At 35.3% G+C, this 18,122-nt stretch overlaps 1 protein-coding gene across 4 annotated transcripts in view; it reads left to right on the top strand.

The window, feature by feature from the left end:
* The window catches only part of KIF2A (kinesin family member 2A), a 70,411-nt gene that overhangs the window by 19,484 nt on the left and 32,805 nt on the right, over positions 1-18,122 (top strand). For 3 of the 4 annotated variants that reach the window (XM_027101040.1, XM_027101039.1, XM_027101043.1), the window contains exons 2-3: positions 14,942-15,036; positions 15,429-15,548. In XM_027101040.1, coding sequence (XP_026956841.1) covers positions 14,942-15,036; positions 15,429-15,548 — 215 coding nt within the window. Of the gene's footprint in view, positions 1-5,871; positions 6,147-14,941; positions 15,037-15,428; positions 15,549-18,122 lie in introns of those variants that run through there. The other variant, XM_027101041.1, reaches the window with a different exon arrangement.

Here is an 18,122-nt window from a genome sequence, read left to right as displayed (position 1 = left end):
ATACCTTCTTCATTTGACTTTTAGGACTTTACTCTTTGGATTTCTCTTATTTTTCTCTGGCAAGTTCTTGATCTTCTTTGCTGGTATCTCATTAACTCCCTGACTCTATACATTGAAGACCAGGATGTCTACCCTCATTCTCTTGGTGATCACATCCACTCTCCTTGCCTTAAGTACTGTCTATATCAGTGTTTTTCAAACTTTTTTCATTATTGCCCTTCTCCAAAGAGCTGTTTTAAATTTTTTCCCCTAATCACACTGCCCCATGAAACTTTGATACTACATATACTCTGTATTTGTTTATGTGTTATGTGCTTCTATGACTCTACTTTCCTTTGTATACCTTTTGCTCTAGCCACACTGAATTTGCTGTTTCACATTTTACCTTAGTGGTAAAAGGGTTTAAAGGAGTGATTATCTGTTCTCTTAATCCACACTGGCCAGGCATTAAAAGTAGAAATTTCTCTGGGTTAGAGCCACTGCCATCATAGGTTTCCATAGTAGAGTGGAGCAGAGATTGGTTGTGATGACAGATTCCTGGGAGAAGTAGTGACATTGCAATCATGGACTGAGATTTTGGCACAGGATGGGGAATGTGCCCTGTTTATCTTTGTATTCCTACTTCCTGATTATGTCCTCTACTATTTGAAAGAGGACATATTAGTCTGCATAGGCTGCTATAACAAATAATGTTATAATGCTTTATAATGTTAAATAATGTTACAATGTTTTTGGCAGCTTTCTGAGTTATGTTTAAATTTTGTTAATAAATATATGCACAGATCTACATTACCTGGGTTACTGCTGTTGGAAACGGTTGAAAAACATTCCAAAATACCCCTAGCTCTTGTTAGGATGTATTTAAGCATAACAGAAGATGATATGTACATGTAGATATAAAAAGTTCACAGAATAATGCAGCTATATTGGTATGGAATTCCCTTTTGAGTAAATAGGAATTTAAGCCAGAGAGCAATTAGATAGCATTGCTCAATATATGCAGCAGGTATCTGTGAAAAGTAGTTCTTCAAAACATTGGATTAGTGCTTGCTTCGGGAGCATGTATCCTAAAAGACTTTGGACTGTCAGCAACATGTTATTTTAACACCACCACTATAAAACTTTGCAAATCTTTTATCGTTAAACAAATGAATAAAGGTGTATTTGGGATATTCTGTCACCTAGGAGAATGATCTTTTAATTAAAATGTATTGAGATTTATTTAGTTATTAAACTTTAGTTAATAAACTTAATGAAGTTTTTTTAAGTGCTGTTTTCAAATGTTGGTTGGTTTGTTTACATTTTCACTAGTTCAGCTAGAACCCTAATCAGATAACTTATGATTTTAGAAATTCAGTTTTTATGTTTTCTTTACTAGTGGTTTTGGACACTTTTTAAATCCTCTCTTCCCCCAACCCCAAATATGCATAATAATATCAGGAAACTACAGTGATTTCAAACTTTTTAATGGGATCATGGCCCCTTTGTGACTTTTTTTTATTATCCGTGTAGGTAAATAAGGATGGAAATTTTCTTAAAAGCTGCATGATGGGCCCTTCTAAATGATAATTTTACCCAAATTGTTAGCGTGCAGTGTGGTTCAATCATTGCTGTAAAAACCCAACAAGCTCTGAAATTCCCTGTCGGCCCAGAGAAACTGGGCAGTATTGAATTTTCACATCCTTTTTCAAAACAATGGACATACGAGTTAAGACTTTGAAAATGTGTAGTTTGTTTACAGTATTAATGACGTTTGTCCCATTTTTAAGTTGTATTTTCTTCGTGAAAATTCTTAGCCGTACCATTCCCATTTTTCAGAATTCCAGCTTTGTATTTAAAGTGTAAGAAAGGAAATGCTAAAACTTTTAAATTTAGTTATAAACAGTAACATCTTAAATGTGATAAACCAAAACAAAAAGGTCTCTATGTTTGGCAAAGTCACATTCCCCAGGGATTTACTAAACAGCAACAGCACTGTTAACCACTGTCAGCTGAGGCATTATTTGTGCCCTTCTCTAATGGCTCCTTGTTCCACCAGAGCTGTTGAAGAAGGTGTGACGCTTACATAGTCCTCGTTAAGGATTCTTTTCATCACTGCTTAGATTAGCTAACAAAACCTGGATATCAGAGTTACTTCTACTGGATCTGCTGTAATGATCTCTGAAAAATCACTAGATTATTGTCTGTCCTCATTTATTGGTCAGTGGCATCTAGGAACATTGACATTTACTGTTGTAGAGAATATAAATAATAAATTATAAACAGCTTTGAGGTAACTGGCAAGACAAAAAATAATGTATGAATATTACTGTGTATTTAACATTTTTCATTTTCCAAAGAATGCTCGTAGTAACATCCTTTGATTGTCATATTCTACTTTAAAGCAGCATTGTGGAAATCTCCATTTTTCCCAGTTTTTTTCCATTGGAATATCTTCATGTTCCTGAATGAGCATCCTTTTAATAAGTTGAAGAAAGGAATTGTATGTTTTAAAAGACAGCTTTAAAACAAACCTCCTTAGACAACAAAAGTTAATTAACGTAATACATTTTGCTATGACTCTACTTGGAAAGATGCACTCAAATTTGCATTCTACACTGGCACTGGTTCTTATAACTATACAGGTGATTTATTTTACTGGAATCAATATTTTATACAAAATTTAAGAAATAATAAGCCTATTTAAGATGGATTTTAATCACATGAAATGAAGTTTTAAGAGTTTTGAGGTTAGTGTGTTTTAAGAAAATTTATCAGGATTCTCTTCTGGTAGGAACTGACTTGGAAGAAAGTGCTTCTTTCAGACATTTATTTACCAACTACTTTGACTTGAGTAAGCATATGTATTTTACTCACCCTCTGGAAGCAACATCATGCCAAGCACTTCTTCTGAATGTGTGATTTTATAATTCAGAGTAATATTTAATTTTTTGTTCTTCCTAGTATGGATGTTTATACTTTTCCTCTTAGTCCCTGTTTGCAGAGAGGAGAAAACTAGTTTTTATTACCGTTTTTTAAAAAGTCAGTAAAAAAAAAAAAAGCCTTTTAAATTATGCAGTGGTATTCTGATTGAAAACTGAGGTTACTAAATGTTTTATCAAGAATAGATATACTAGGGCTTCCCTGGTGGCACAGTGGTTAAGAGTCCGCCTGCCGATGCAGGGGACACGGGTTCGTGCCACGGTCCAGGAAGATCCCACATGCCTGGAGCGGCTAGGCCCGTGAGCCATGGCCGCTGAGCCTGTGTGTCCAGAGCCTGTGCTCCGCAACAGGAGAGGCCACAACAGTGAGAGGCCCACGTACTGCAAAAAAAAAAAAAAAAAAAAAAAGAATAGATATACTAGAGAACTATTTATTTTAATTTATTAGCATATAATCTAGATTTGTTTTCCTTGCATGGCTATATGCACATGAATGACCAGTAACTACTGGTTTATCCAAAGTTTGTGTAAAAAATTTTTAATATTTTTAGCTAATGATATTTATAAAGCGTTGATTTTTGTCAGTGTCTTTAAATTTATCAAACTTTAAACAAAAATAGATATTAACTTCTAAGGGTTTGTAAATTGCCATTATAAACAATCACAATTCGAGTTTTATTTTCACTAATCATATTGTGTTATTCTTTCATGTTTCAGTTTTGAAAACTTTATTTGCATCTTACTATTTTAGAAATATGAAAAGAAAATTTTATGGAAACAGCTCAAGAGGGACTGATAAAAATAATGTTTACTTTTTAGGAAGACTTGTTGCACATATGCTTATGTATACCTAAACTCTAGGGTAATTAGAAATAGAAAAAAAACATGGAGTTTGTAATCCTAGGTATGTAACAAACAGCTGCAACCTCTGTAAAAACAGTGTGGGTCTGAAAAGAATTGATTGTCACTTTTTCATATTTTTCCTTACCTTCTACCACTATATCCTTTTAATAATGTACATATATTTGTTAGCATTTTAAATATTCCGACTTTTAAATACTTGTAATGATATTTTATTAGTATTCTTGACTGCTTTATTTTAGCTCTTGCCTTCTGCATTTGCAGCCAAATTATACTTTATATGCTAGACAAGGTTTATGCCAGCCTAATTGGTTGCTGGCATTTCTTAGCCTGACAGCTGCTGTGAATTCAGCTGTGAACTAGGAAACATATAATAGGATCCTGTTTTCAAAGACCAAAGGCAATTGTCAACATGTAAAAGTGTTTTTGACAGCTAAATAAATAGATGAGATTTTATGGCAAGTTAAATAGCACCAATAGCAATCTTAAGTAGCCGTCTTAATTTTAAAGATTAGAAAGTCCTGAAATATAGAATGCATATATTTGTTATTTTTGTTCACTGGGGCAAAGGTGGCTTGAATTCAGGTGTTTGTTCTTCTGTTCAATCATTTGTGGGGATTTTTCTTTTTAAAAAATCACTTGTCTTAATATTTACTAACAGATTTTTAAAATTTGAGATATGAACTTTCTCTCTTTGATTTCACCATAACGAAAAGTTGAGGCTTAAATGATGTAAAGATATTTCTTAAAGTGAACTAAACATAAATGGCTTTGAAATAATTATGATTTCAAAATATTTTATATATTTACATTATTTGATTTAGTAGATATTATTTTTATAAATTATCCTGACATCTAAATTTGGGGTGAAATTTACATTTCTCTTAGGTTTAACCATATGAAATTGTATTTTTTTAGGTTAAAAATGGTCAAATATAGACTCTTGATTTTTTTCTTATAGTTACGGTGGTTCTCATATGATTTAATTATATGTAAAAGTCTGTTAGTTCTCAATAGTAGAAACCAAGAGGATCCTGTTTTTAAACAATACATTCATCTCCCACTGAGGTCAGGAATCTGTTCCTAAAAATCAGATGTTTTATGTGGAAAATGCTGCCTGGGAATCTGTTTGCCTTTATTTTAAATAGGAAAAAATTGAAACAGTAGTCATCAACCCAAACTTCCTAACCAATTTCAAAAATGTAACAGACACTATAAATTCACCTACATATAAGTAAAATATTGTAATGTTTAACAAACAAAAAATAAGGGTAACAAATCCATTTCATATACAGTAAAATCTTTTCTTCCATTATAATTGCTTTTTACCCATCCTCAATATTTTCCTTCAACATTTTCTTAAATATTTTGGAACTCATTCAACACTGGGGAAAACAGGATGAAATAAATATAAAAGGCTGTGGAAATACATTTAGGACAAGTACACGGTCTCAGGAAGTGGCTGACACTGAGTATTATGCCTGTGTTTTGTATCACTTTGATACTTGGCATGCTTTTTTAATTGTGATTCTGACCATCTATCAGTTATATTTGGAATGTAACTCAGAACTTTTCTTTGCACACTCTTGTTTAAAATGCGAATTGAGTTTTGGCATGGACAAATATAAATCTTTTCCTATTTAAATATTGGCCAAAATATCTTACATTGAGAAATAATTTTTATGAAGTTTGTGTATTAAAAACCAAGAGGTGTTCTACTGGGAAAATGATTGGGGGGATGTTCTGCAGGATTTCTCTGTATTTCTCAAAACTCTTTGCAACTGTTTTTTTATTTCACTCTCAACAGATGACATTTTCTACACTGTAATTTATCTTTACAAGTAGGTTGAAGTAAAGCTGAAAACGTTTAAATCTGTCTCTAGATTTAAGTTTTAAAAAATAGAGTTTTGAAACTAACAGTTATCATTAATTTATATAATAGTGTTGATTTTATATTATAGTGTGAACTTAACAGTTTTCAAATCTCACTTTCATTTTCTGTGAACATGAAATAGGAGTTAAAGATGAATTGGCACTTCTGGTCAAAATAGTATAATAAAGTTCATGTATTGGCATCCATCTGCCCCAGACATATAAGAGAAAACCTTTAAAAAGGAATAGTGAGCTCAAGAACAAGATATCACCATGGAGCAGAAATGGATCAGAAATACTGAGGGATGAGTGAAGCTGAGCAGGCGAGGTTTGACTCCTGAAGCATGACTCCTGAAAAATTTGACTCCTGAAGGATGATGGGGGACTAAAAAACAAAAAGAACCAGAGTCAGGTTCACTGTTTGAAGACAAAGACTTGTGGCTCCTCTTTAAAGATGCTGATCAAAAATTCCTGCTGATTTGCTTCCCAGAGGTAAGTTTATAGGAAATTTTCCTCCAAAGGAGGCAGTCCAGTGTCATTAAGGTAGAAATACAGGGGTGATACTCAGCCACTGTGCACTGGGTAAGTCATACCAATTATCTGTGGCTTTATCTGTTCTGATTGGTGATGTATCTCACCTTTACAAACCAGTAACAGGATACCGAGAGTCAAAGAATAATAAAGAAAATTAGAAAAGAATTTGAACTGCACAATAACAAAAATACTACCTATGAAAATGTTTAAGATGCTACTAAAGCTGTTCTTGGAGAGAAATGTGTAGCTTTAATTGCTTATAAGGAAAAAGATAAAGATGAATGAGCTAAAGCAGTCACCTTAAGAATTTAAGAACTAGCAAAATATGCCCATAGTAAGTTGAAAGAAATAAGAAGGACTAAATGCAGTAATTAAGTATTTAATAACATATAATAAAGGGGCTCAACAAACCCTTGTTGTTCTTGGAAAAGACAAAATTGACAAATCTCAGGTGAGATTTTATCAAGGAAAAAAAGTTGAAAAATTAGGAATAAGAAGTGATTATCATTACAGATGCCACAGGCATTCAACATAATTATGAACAACTTTATGCCCCAAATGTGAAAACTTAATATAAATCTCCTAGAAAAATATAATTATCAAAACAGTAAAGAATAGAAAACTACAATAATCCTATATTAAGGAAATTGAATCATCTCACAAATAAAACCCTAAGCCAAGATGGTTTTAGCCAGCGTCTACCAAACACTCAAGTTTCAAATAATTCTTATTTTATACCAACTATTCCAGAATAAGGTTGGTATGAGAAAGAAACACTGCTGGCTAGTATTACTCTTGATAATGATGTAAAAATCTAAAACAAAATATTCAATGCAATTCTAATCAGAATCCTAACAGGTAGGGTTTTTTTTATTATTTTATTTTTGGAACTTGACAAGCTGATTCTAAAATTTATACAGATCTGCAAAAGACTAAGAAGATCAAAGAAAATCTTAAAGAACAATAAGGCGAGGCAGATAAGCAGAAGGAAGGGCTTTTCAGGAAGTGGTGCTGGAAAAATTTGTTTTCCATGGGGAAAAAATGGAAATTGTGTTACCATACACAAAGATCAAAATTACAGTGGGTTACAGTCCTGAATATAAAAGGCTTTGTAAAACTTTATTAAAAAAAACTTTTTATTAGACTATAGTTGATTTACAATGTTGCATTAGTTTCTGCTGTATAGCAAAGTGTATCATTTATACTTATACATATAGCCACTGTTTTTCAGATTCTTTTCTCATACAGGTCATTACACAGGGTATTGAGAACAGTTCCATGTGCTATACAGTAAGTCCTGTAAAACTTTAGAAGAAAATATAAGAAACTGTCTTAATGACCTGAGTCTCAGGAAGAATTTTATGACATAAAAAGCCATAATTGAGAAATATATATATGTATTTGACTACATTAAAATTAAAAACTCGGTTCTTCCCTGGTGGCACAGTGGTTGAGAATCTGCCTGCTAATGCAGGGGACACCGGTTCGAGCCCTGGTCTGGGAGGATCCCACATGCCGCGGAGCAGCTAGGCCCATGAGCCACAACTACTGAGCCTGCGCGTCTGGAGCCTGTGCTCTGCAACAAGAGAGGCCGCGATAGTGAGAGGCCCGTGCACCGCGATGAAGAGTGGCCCCCGCTTGCCACAACTAGAGAAAGCCCTCGCACAGAAACGAAGACCCAACACAGCAAAAATAAATAAATAAATTACTAAACTCCTACCCCAACGTCTTAAAAAAACAAACAAACAAACAAAAACCATCAAAGTCATCAAAAGACACCATAAAGAAACTGAAAAGATAAGCCACAACTTTGGACAAAGTATTTGGTACAACATATAACAGAAGATTATTAGCAAGAATATATAGAGAATTTTTGTAGAGAAGTAGTAAAAAAATTAAAAAACACATGAAAGGCCCAAATGGCCAAAGGAACTCAAAATAGGCATAACCTCATTTAGTCAGAGAAATTAGAACCACAATATGATATATTAAATCTGACAGATACTAAGTATTATTGTGAATGTGAAGTAATTGCTAGTTGTATTGCAAATCTTTGCAATTACAGTTACTATAGGAGACATCCTAACGCTAACTAGAAAAGTTATAGATGTTCCTACTCTGTATTTCTTCTCATTGTATATTCCAGAAATACTTGTGTATTTGTATCAGTACACATGTATAGGAATGCCTACAGCACCATTTTCCTAACAGCAAAAACATAAAAGCAGATGTCCATCAACAGTAGTAGAATAGATAAATTTTGGCATATTCGTATGTAGTGAAAATGAGTGAACATAAATGAGTAAACATAAATGAGTGAACAGCAACATAAGTGAATCTCGGAAAAATAGTGTTGTCCGAAAGAAAGAGGTCTTACAAGTAGTGTCTATTTATGTACAGTTTAAAAATAGGCAAACTTTAAATTTTTGTGTGTGTTACATTTATAAATGAAAAAACTATAGAGAAAAGCCACAGTATGATTATCTCAACTATCAGGGTATTGGTTACTTCTGGTGGAGGGGAAAAGGAGAGGGAGTGGGAGGTTCACTTAGGGAGGGGGACATACGGGGTTTCAAAGGTATTGTTTCTTAACCTGGCTCATGGTGGGTACACAGGTGTTTGCTCTGTTTTTTTTTAAAGTGTAGATGTGTGTATGATATAACTTACAATAAAGTCGATGGGGAATCAGAGTCAAAGGACAACAAATTAGGATGGAGTATAAGAATTTTCTCAAATCAGAGAAATAGGATAGTATTTGGAGGGCCACATGGAAAGATTGTCACAGGTTCTAGGGAAAGGTATTTCTAACACTGATTAGAAATATTTCTAACTCTGAGCTTGTAATTCTGTATCTGTAGTTGTCTTAATAACACCAGTGCATGATTGTAATTAACAGCATAGACTCAGGAGAAAGTATATCATTGTTCCACCACTAGTAGCATCATTTTCCCAGTCATCCAGGCTCAGAATTTTCCTATAATACCTATATGTTATTTATCACTAAATCATAATGATTTTTTTCCTTTGAAAAATCTCATATCTGTCCCTTTTTTTATTTTATTAACACCTTTGTTAACAGGTGATTACCATTTGACTTTTGAAAAAATCAAATTGTAAATTTTTACTACAATTAAAAATGAGATATTTGAGTATCTCAACTGAGCCATATATAAAACAAACAAACAAAAACCTTTAAAAGCATATTGGGAAAATTCAGTCTTAGAAATTTTTTTTCAGAGACAACATTTGGTAAAAATAATAAAGCCTCCCATGCTGCATAGGTACTCCAGATATTTCTAGTTACCTGATCCCCTGGCAAAAAGCAAACACTTAACACTTCATTTGTTCATTCAGATCCAGTCTTTTTATTCATTTCTTATTGCTGGAATTTCACGCTCATTTCTTTTTTTAACATCTTTATTGGAGTATAATTGCTTTACAGTGGTGTGTTAGTTTCTGCTTTATAACAAAGTGAATCAGTTATACATATACATATGTTCCCATATCTCTTCCCTCTTGCGTCTCCCTCTCTCCCACCCTCCCTATCCCACCCCTCTAGGTGGTCACAAACCACCTAGCTGATCTCCCTGTACTATGCAGCTGCTTCCCACTAGCTATCTATTTTATGTTTGGTAGTGTATATATGTCCATGCCACTCTCTCACTTTGTCACAGCTTACCCTTCCTCCTCCCCATATCCTCAAGTCTATGCTCTAGTAGGTCTGTGTCTTTATCCCCGTCTTACCCCTAGGTACTTAATGACCTTTTTTTTTTTTTAGATTCTATATATATGTGTGTTAGCATATGGTATTTGTTTTTCTCTTTCTGACTTACTTCACTCTGTATGACAGACTCTAGGTCCATCCACCTCAATTTCACAATTTGTATGGAAACACAAAAGACCCCGAATAGCCAAAGCAATCTTGAGAACGAAAAATGGAGCTGGAGGAATCAGGCTCCCTGACTTCAGACTATACTACAAAGCTACAGTAATCAAGACAGTATGGTACTGGCACAAAAACAGAAATATAGACCAATGGAACAGGTTAGAAAGCCCAGAGATAAACCCACGCACATATGGTCACCTTATCTTTGATAAAGGAGGCAAGAATATACTGTGGAGAAAAGACAGCCTCTTCAATAAGTGGTGCTGGGAAAACTGGACAGGTACATGTAAAAGAATGAAATTAGAACACTCCCTAACACCATACACAAAAATAAACTCAAAATGGATTAGAGACCTAAATGTAAGGCCAGACACTATCAAACTCTTAGAGGAAAACATAGGGAGAACTCTCTATGACATAAATCACAGCAAGATCCTTTTTGACCCACCTCCTAGAGAAATGGAAATAAAAACAAAAATAAACAAATGGGACCTAATGAAACTTAAAAGCTTTTGCACAACAAAGGAAACCATAAACAACACACTCATTTCTTGTTGGTTGAGTAAACTGGACTATGGTAGAGATAAGCCAACATTTTCTCAGTCCTGCCCTACTAGATGTCTAGAGCTTCATCTTAACTGGTGGATCAGCTGCTTTTGACTCTCCTGACTTGTGGCTTAAGGCTTTCTGGGTGTTTGGATTAGTAATGGAAGTTGTGGAGGTACCATTGTTGAGAAGACTGCTGATACTGGGTGTTATCTCCGTGATTTTCTTTATCCTTTTCCTTACTGATCTCTCTAAGGCTGTCCTTCGAGATTAAAGTCCCTGTGAAATCCTAATCTGTGATCCTAATACAGACATTGTCCCACTGGTCTGCCTCTCCTCACACACTTAGTATCAGTACACTAAGTCACTTCTCCCTCCTTAGGAATGTTGGAATATTGTGTTAGATGCTTAACAATAAGAATGGTGGTGTTGGTCTTGCCTTTTGAAACATGCATGTGCTTTTCTCTATTCTCATTATTGTGGTAGTTCTGTTGGGAATTGCATGGAGACCTCTATCTGTACTCTTCAACAACCTCAACCACAGCCTCTCCATTTCCTACTGGAAGTTATTCTTTATGGTAGTCCATTGTTCAAATGCATCTTCTTTGGAGTCATTTCCTATTGATGAAATCGTGTCAATGTGTTATATTAAACCACTTCACTTTTCCCAAAACCTTTGTAGCAATAATCTTCTTGTCCCCACTAGTGGGTGTTACTGTTGTGAGGCTGCCAAGGGCGGTGGGGTGGGGGGGGGGAGTGGCTGTTGGGTCTCAGCCTCACTACTCGTGTTATGGAGATGGTAGCTCCTCTTAGATTGTGATGCTGGATAGCAGGGCAGCTCATGGCTCTCTGGGGTCTACTCTCCGCTTCCATTACCAGTTAAACTCAATCTTTCTCTTGTTCACATCCTGTGGCAATCATAGATACACTGCTTGGATCCCCCTTTGAAAAAAACTTCTTCAGCTTCAGGGAGTACATTTAGCTGACAGCCTCAGCTGTTAATATCTTCAAGGCTCCATAGTTTTTGAGCTGAGGCCTTGTGTTTCCTGGGAAACCTCCAGCTAGTGACTGAGCATGGTGTGAGTACTAGGCCCAGTGTGGCACTCCTCTAATGGTCAGTCTGCTCTGGAGCTCCCTGATGGGTTGGCCAAGACTGTCAGATCCGCATCAAGGTCTGAGGCTTTCTTTGCTCAATCCTGCTTTATGTCCCCTTTCTTTCAGAGGTTTCAGATAGGCATCATGGTCTGAAAGTTTTCCATGACCAGTCCTGTTTCCTTCTCCTTTTATCTTTCACAATACACCTCTTGTCCTCATAGCTGTCTAAACATCTGCTTCCCAGAGGACCCAATTGACATATACTATTTGTACTGGTTATTTACCTGATTTCTGTCCAAATCAAATTTCAGTGAGCATTATCTGATTTCCCTTTTTTTAATCCTCTCCCTTGAATCCTCTCAGCCTTTTCCAGCTCATCGTTTCCCCACCCCCGACACTTGCTTCTCCTCTAAGGTACACTTAATCTGAGTAAATGGCACCGCGAGGTACTCAGTAGCTTTTACATTTGTCTTTCACATTTTAGTCCTTGACCCACTTAGAACTGTTTTGGAGGGAGGGAGAATACTGTGTGAGATAGGGATCAGTCAGTAAGACTGGAGAATTACCATAGTCAGGGATGAACGAGGTCACAGAGGTAATGAGGGGTCAGATCATGTAGGTCTTTGTTATATGACATTAAAAGGCCTTTGGAAGGACTTTGGCTTTTACTCTGTGTGAGATGGGGAGCCACTGGAAAGTTTTGAGCAAAGGAATAATCTGACTTAGTTTTTACCAGGAATGTTTAGGCTGTTCTATGGAGAATAGGCAGTAGGGCAAATCTGGTAGAAGAGAGAGAGTAGTTGGGAGAGAATTGCAATAATCCAAGATCAAGGCCTTGGTGGCTTACAACAAGGTGATTTCCGTGGAACTGGTAAGAAATGACAGTATCGGGGGGTAAAACTCAGGCATCATCATTTTATTTTGTAAAAAATCCTAGGAGTTTCTGGTGCACAGTGAGGGTTGAGAGTCTGTGCTACAGTTTTTGAATTTTTACAGGGGTATTTGGAATTTAAGCCACACAGTCTTCTTCCTCATCAGCTTGATTTAGGAGAGAAGAGAAGCATAGTAATAATAGCAAGTGCTTTTGCATCTGACTGAGGTTCAAATCCGTGTTAGTTATTAGCTGTATAACCATGAGCTTCAGTTTCTTCATTTTAAAAAGGGAGGTAGCCACTTCATAGGTATGTTTGTTATGTTGAATGAACCAATGTAGATTAAATGAGCCAGTCTCTGACATATATGTGCTCACAAAGTAGTAGCTTAAAGAAAGATCTAGTCTATCATGTTGGTAAAAGTATTTTAAATTGATGATGCTCAGTGTTGATAGGGTATGGAGGAATAGGTCCCATTGTTGATGGGAATATAAATGGAGAACAATTTTCAAATATCTATCAAAATTTCAATCTCCTTAACCCAGTATGCTTCTAGAAATTTTATTTATGAAAACAGTCACACCTATGTACATATACTCAGTGCAGCATCTTGTAATGGCAAACAATTGGAAACAATTTAAATTACTTCTAGTAAAGGAATAAATTATGATGCATTCCTTTTATAGAATGCTATGAAGTTGTTAAAATTAATGTTGATCTGTCATGGAAAGATTGCCAGTACATATTTTAGCTTTTAAAAAAGCACCAGGGCTTCCCTGGTGGCACTGTGGTTAAGAATCTGCCTGCCAATGCAGGGGACATGGGTTCGATCCCTGGTCCGGGAAGATCCCACATGCTGCAGAGCAACTAAGCCCGTGCACCACACCTACTGAGCCTGCGCTCTAGAGCCCACGAGCCACAACTACTGAGCCCATGCACCACAACTACTGAAGCCCGCATGCCTAGAGCCCGTGCTCCACAACAAGAGAAGCCACTGCAGTGAGAAGCCCGTGCACCGCAATGAAGAGTAGCCCCCGCTCACTGCAACTAGAGAAAACCCACATGCAGCCACGAAGATCCAACTCAGCCAAAACTAACTAACTAAATAAATAAAATTTATAACAAAACAAACAAAAAACATAAAAAAGCACCAGTATTAAAGCTGAGAGTATGTACTTAAATCTTCAAAGTTTGAATTTTTAACAAGATTATATTTATTTCTTCTTCAAATTTTTATATGAGCCCATATAGAAAAAATATTGATTGACAGTAACTTCATACATAGACAGTAATACTTATAAACTTATTAGTATTCATATTTTCTTTAAAGATACTGTATGCCTTGTTATTACAATAACATTGTTTTATATACTATATATCTGGATTTTAAAAAGATTTTAGAGCTGTAAATTATTCTAAGATAAATTATAGATGCCTCAAAGATTTCATTTAGGAAATCCATATGAAAATTCCATATGTTCAGCATTTTATTACATAATATTGAAGATGCAGATATATAACAAATAATTCCCATCCTTACTTGACTAATAATCAAATGGGTGGGTAAGATGAAAACAGATGAAATAAGTGAAAAAATACACATACACACGCAGTACTCATATTCCTGTGTGTATATATATATATATATATATATCTGTTGATCTGTGCGATGACAAGTGCATGACAGCATGTGCAATAGTATTTTTTGCAATGTTTATAATAGTAAAAAAAGTTGCACAAACCTAACTGACCATCAATAGGTATTAAATAAGTTGTGATAAACATAATGGAATATTATGTAAAAATGTAAAATATTTAAATCTATAGTTATTAACAGGTAAGATCCACAGTCTATTAGGAGAGGGAAAACAAGTTTAATACATAATATATAACGTCTTCTCTGTATAGATGGTAAATACTGTAGTCGTCAAAGAAAGTAAGGAGTGGAATGGATTTAGAGAACATTTTTAATTAGTATTTCCCAAACTTTTTGGACTCAGATTCCTTTTCTTAATAATATTAAAACAATTTGATCAATTGTACAGTATATGATAGTGAAATTTAAAAGTATTTATATCTACGTAGTATTAAAAAATTGCTTCATTAATTTTTGTTCTGTGTTCTTCAGAATCACTGTTGGCTCATAGTGAGTTCCTGGTCTTGACAATTGGCAAATTGATTTATGGTCCCATAGATAAAATTCATTCCCTAATCCTGAGAATCTGTGGAAATCCCTTGTAAGGAAAGTAGTATCATAGTTTTGTAAGTTTGTAAATTATAAAATTGTTTTTGACAGTGTTTAGGAATACCATAATTTATGGCATTTTAAAAGTGTATATTTTATTCTCACTTAGGCCGAATACATCAAGCAATGGTAACATCTTTAAATGAAGATAATGAAAGTGTAACTGTTGAATGGATAGAAAATGGAGATACAAAAGGCAAAGAGGTATGATCACTGGGTTGAATTTTATTTCTAGTCTTATAATCAAGATTCTGAATATGAAACAAAGCAGAAAACTTTATAGTTTAATATAGTGCATGTATCCTTTATCATTCTTGAAAAACTTCCAAGTGATTAAAAAATTTCACTGATAAAAAGGTAGATTCCTCCTGCATATCTTTTGTGATTGGACATATGATCAAGACCACAAAGTACTAACTTAAGAGAGATTCTTTTAAATATATGTGGGTTATAATTCCAGATAATTTAATTTTCAAGGTAATAATGTTCCTTAGGCTGAAATTGTTTAACATTTATTCTCTGTGTATAAATTTATTTGAAAATGAGAGGTTAATTGTCCAAATTCACTCTCAAAATATATGCATTTTATCAAACAGATTGACCTGGAGAGCATCTTTTCACTTAACCCTGACCTTGTACCAGATGAAGAAATTGAGCCCAGTCCAGAGACACCCCCACCTCCAGCATCCTCAGCTAAAGTAAACAAAATTGTAAAGGTTAGTGATGCAAATTCAGAGCAGGGTGTGTGTGTATTTTGGTTTGAAATGGGACTGTGAAGAGTATGTTTAAGTATTTGTTTGCTTTTTTAGAAAAACCTTAATTCTTTCTGCCATCTACATGCGTGTATATACACACATACTTTCAAGGATCGAACAGTTGTCTAATTCACAATTATGACGATCATTAGGTAAGATCCTAGAAATTCCATGCCTGATTAGGATTTTTCCTAAGACTAATTGTTTCTTAGGAGACATGGGTCGAAACCATTTGCTTGCTAATAATATTTGTTGAGTGACTACATATGACTTTGATTAAAAAAAAAATGAGTTTCTTATTCATAATAAATTCCCATTTTAGTAGTCTTTTGAAATAGTAATTCTGCTATTTACATTTATTAAAAAAATGGGAAATGACAGATTGTAGTGTAACTATTTCTGTATTATCTGTGAAGAATAATTTATTTATAAATTTTAAAACCATGCTCTGCCCCCTAACAGTTTTATCTTCACAAAAATAAAAGGCATGTGATTTTTATTATTTTAAAAGATAATTCCTCTTCCTCTCTATTGAAATGTCTCTGTGTTAAAACTTTGTATCAGAATACAACTCTTTAAATCAGATAGTCCCTCGCAGTTGTTAAATCTGCAATTCTTTGTGTTCAAAATTCTTACCACATGGACTTCCCTGGTGGCACAGTGGTTAAGAATTCGCCTGCCAATGCAGGGGACATGGATTCGAGCCCTGGTCTGCAAAGATCCCACGTGCTGCGGGGCAACTAAGCCCTTGCACCACAACTCCTGAGTTTGCGCTCTAGAGCCCGAGAGCCGCAACTACTGAATCCACATGCCACTACTGAAGCCCGCGCACCTAGAGCTTGTGCTCTGAAACAAGAGAAGCCACCGCAATGAGAAGCCCACACACCACAACGAAGAGTAACCCCCACTTGCTGCAACTAGAGAAAGCCCAGGTGCAGCAACGAAGACTCAATGCAGCCAAAAATAAATAAAATAAATTAATCAAAAGTTCTTACTACATTGTTGATTTTATCTTCTACAAAGATTAATATGACATGACTTTAGCCCTATAGGAACTCACTATCTTGCAGGGAAGACATACATAAGCATCCACATATAATATGATATAAACTCAACAATATCAACAAAACATTGTGCTTTTTAAACCATGCATATGACCATAAGACAGATTTTCAATTTATATAAATTCAACATATTGAGAGTCACTGCTTACAGGTCATTAGTTAGTTACCCCTTGTTAGTGGACTGTTTTTCATACTTGGCTTCACAACCTTGAATGATCATCATAGTTTATCCTTCTTGGAATATAATTAGCAACTTTTGGTGTGCATTAGAATCACCTGGAAATTTTTTAGAATATATTGATTCCTAGACCCACTCGCAGAGATTCAGTTTTATTTTATCTAAAGGGTGGCCCTGGGATTTCCCTGGTGGCTCAGTGGTTAAGAATCCACCTGCCAATGGAGGGGACACGGGTTCGAGCCCTGGTCCGGGAAGATCCCACATGCTGCAGAGCAGCTAAGCCCATGCACCACAACTACTGAGCCTGCGCTCTAGAGCCCATGAGCCACAACTACTGAGCCCATGTGCCACAACTACTGAAGCCCACGTTGCTAGAGCCTATGCTGTACAAGAGAAGCCACCACAATGAGAAGCCCTGCAGCGAAGAGTAGCCCCCACTCTCTGCAGCTAGAGAAAGCCCACCCGTGCACAGCAATGAAGGCCCAATGCAGCCATAAAATAGATAGATAGATAGATAGTTTAAAAAAAAAAAAGGGTGGCCCTAGCATCAATATCCTTTTAGCAGTACCCATCTGATTTGAACGTGCAGTTAGCACTGAGACCCACTGCATTATTTGATATCTTTTTTTTAGGTGAATAAAATAGAGTCTTGGTAAATAAATAATAGGACCAAAAACTTGCTGCCCTATCTATGCAGTGTTGAAGTCTTTGAAAGTCTAATGAAACCTTTTAGTAAAAACCGACAGTGCATTTCATAGTATTTTGATGTTTCAGTTTAACAATGGGCTGTAAGTTGTCTAAAACTAGTATTTTGTTATTTACCCCTGACATCCAGAGATGAAGTGTATTACATGATTTTGGCAGGATAGCATGATGATTAAAAAACACACACTTTAATGAAATTACTTAATCGTTCTTTGCTTCACTTTCCTCATCTGTGAAACCAGAATAGCAATAATAATGATGTCACAGGTTGTTGTGAAGATTAAATGGATTAATACATATAAGGTCCTTAGAACAGTGCCTGGCTCGTTTTCATTCCTGAATATTTTGGGGCAGTGGCAGGATACTCATATAAAAAAACTTGAATATTGATGACATTAGTGATAGTTTATCAGAAGATAATTTTAGTTTTTCGTCATTTATTTTTTCCCTTTTTTTCATTTAGTTTTATATTATTGTATGTCTACCACTTATGTTTAATTAAAGGAAGCTGAGGCCATGTTAGGATGAAGGGGAAGGAGGAGAAGTGCTTAAACATCCCCCCACCCCCCAACCCCGCCTCAGTGGATC

This window comes from Aethalodelphis obliquidens, unplaced genomic scaffold, assembly GCF_003676395.1.
Source record: "Aethalodelphis obliquidens isolate GAN/ISIS:26980383/991018 unplaced genomic scaffold, ASM367639v1 scaffold4, whole genome shotgun sequence".
Lineage (NCBI taxonomy): Eukaryota > Metazoa > Chordata > Mammalia > Artiodactyla > Delphinidae > Aethalodelphis > Aethalodelphis obliquidens.
This window is presented reverse-complemented; position numbering and strand designations above follow the sequence as displayed.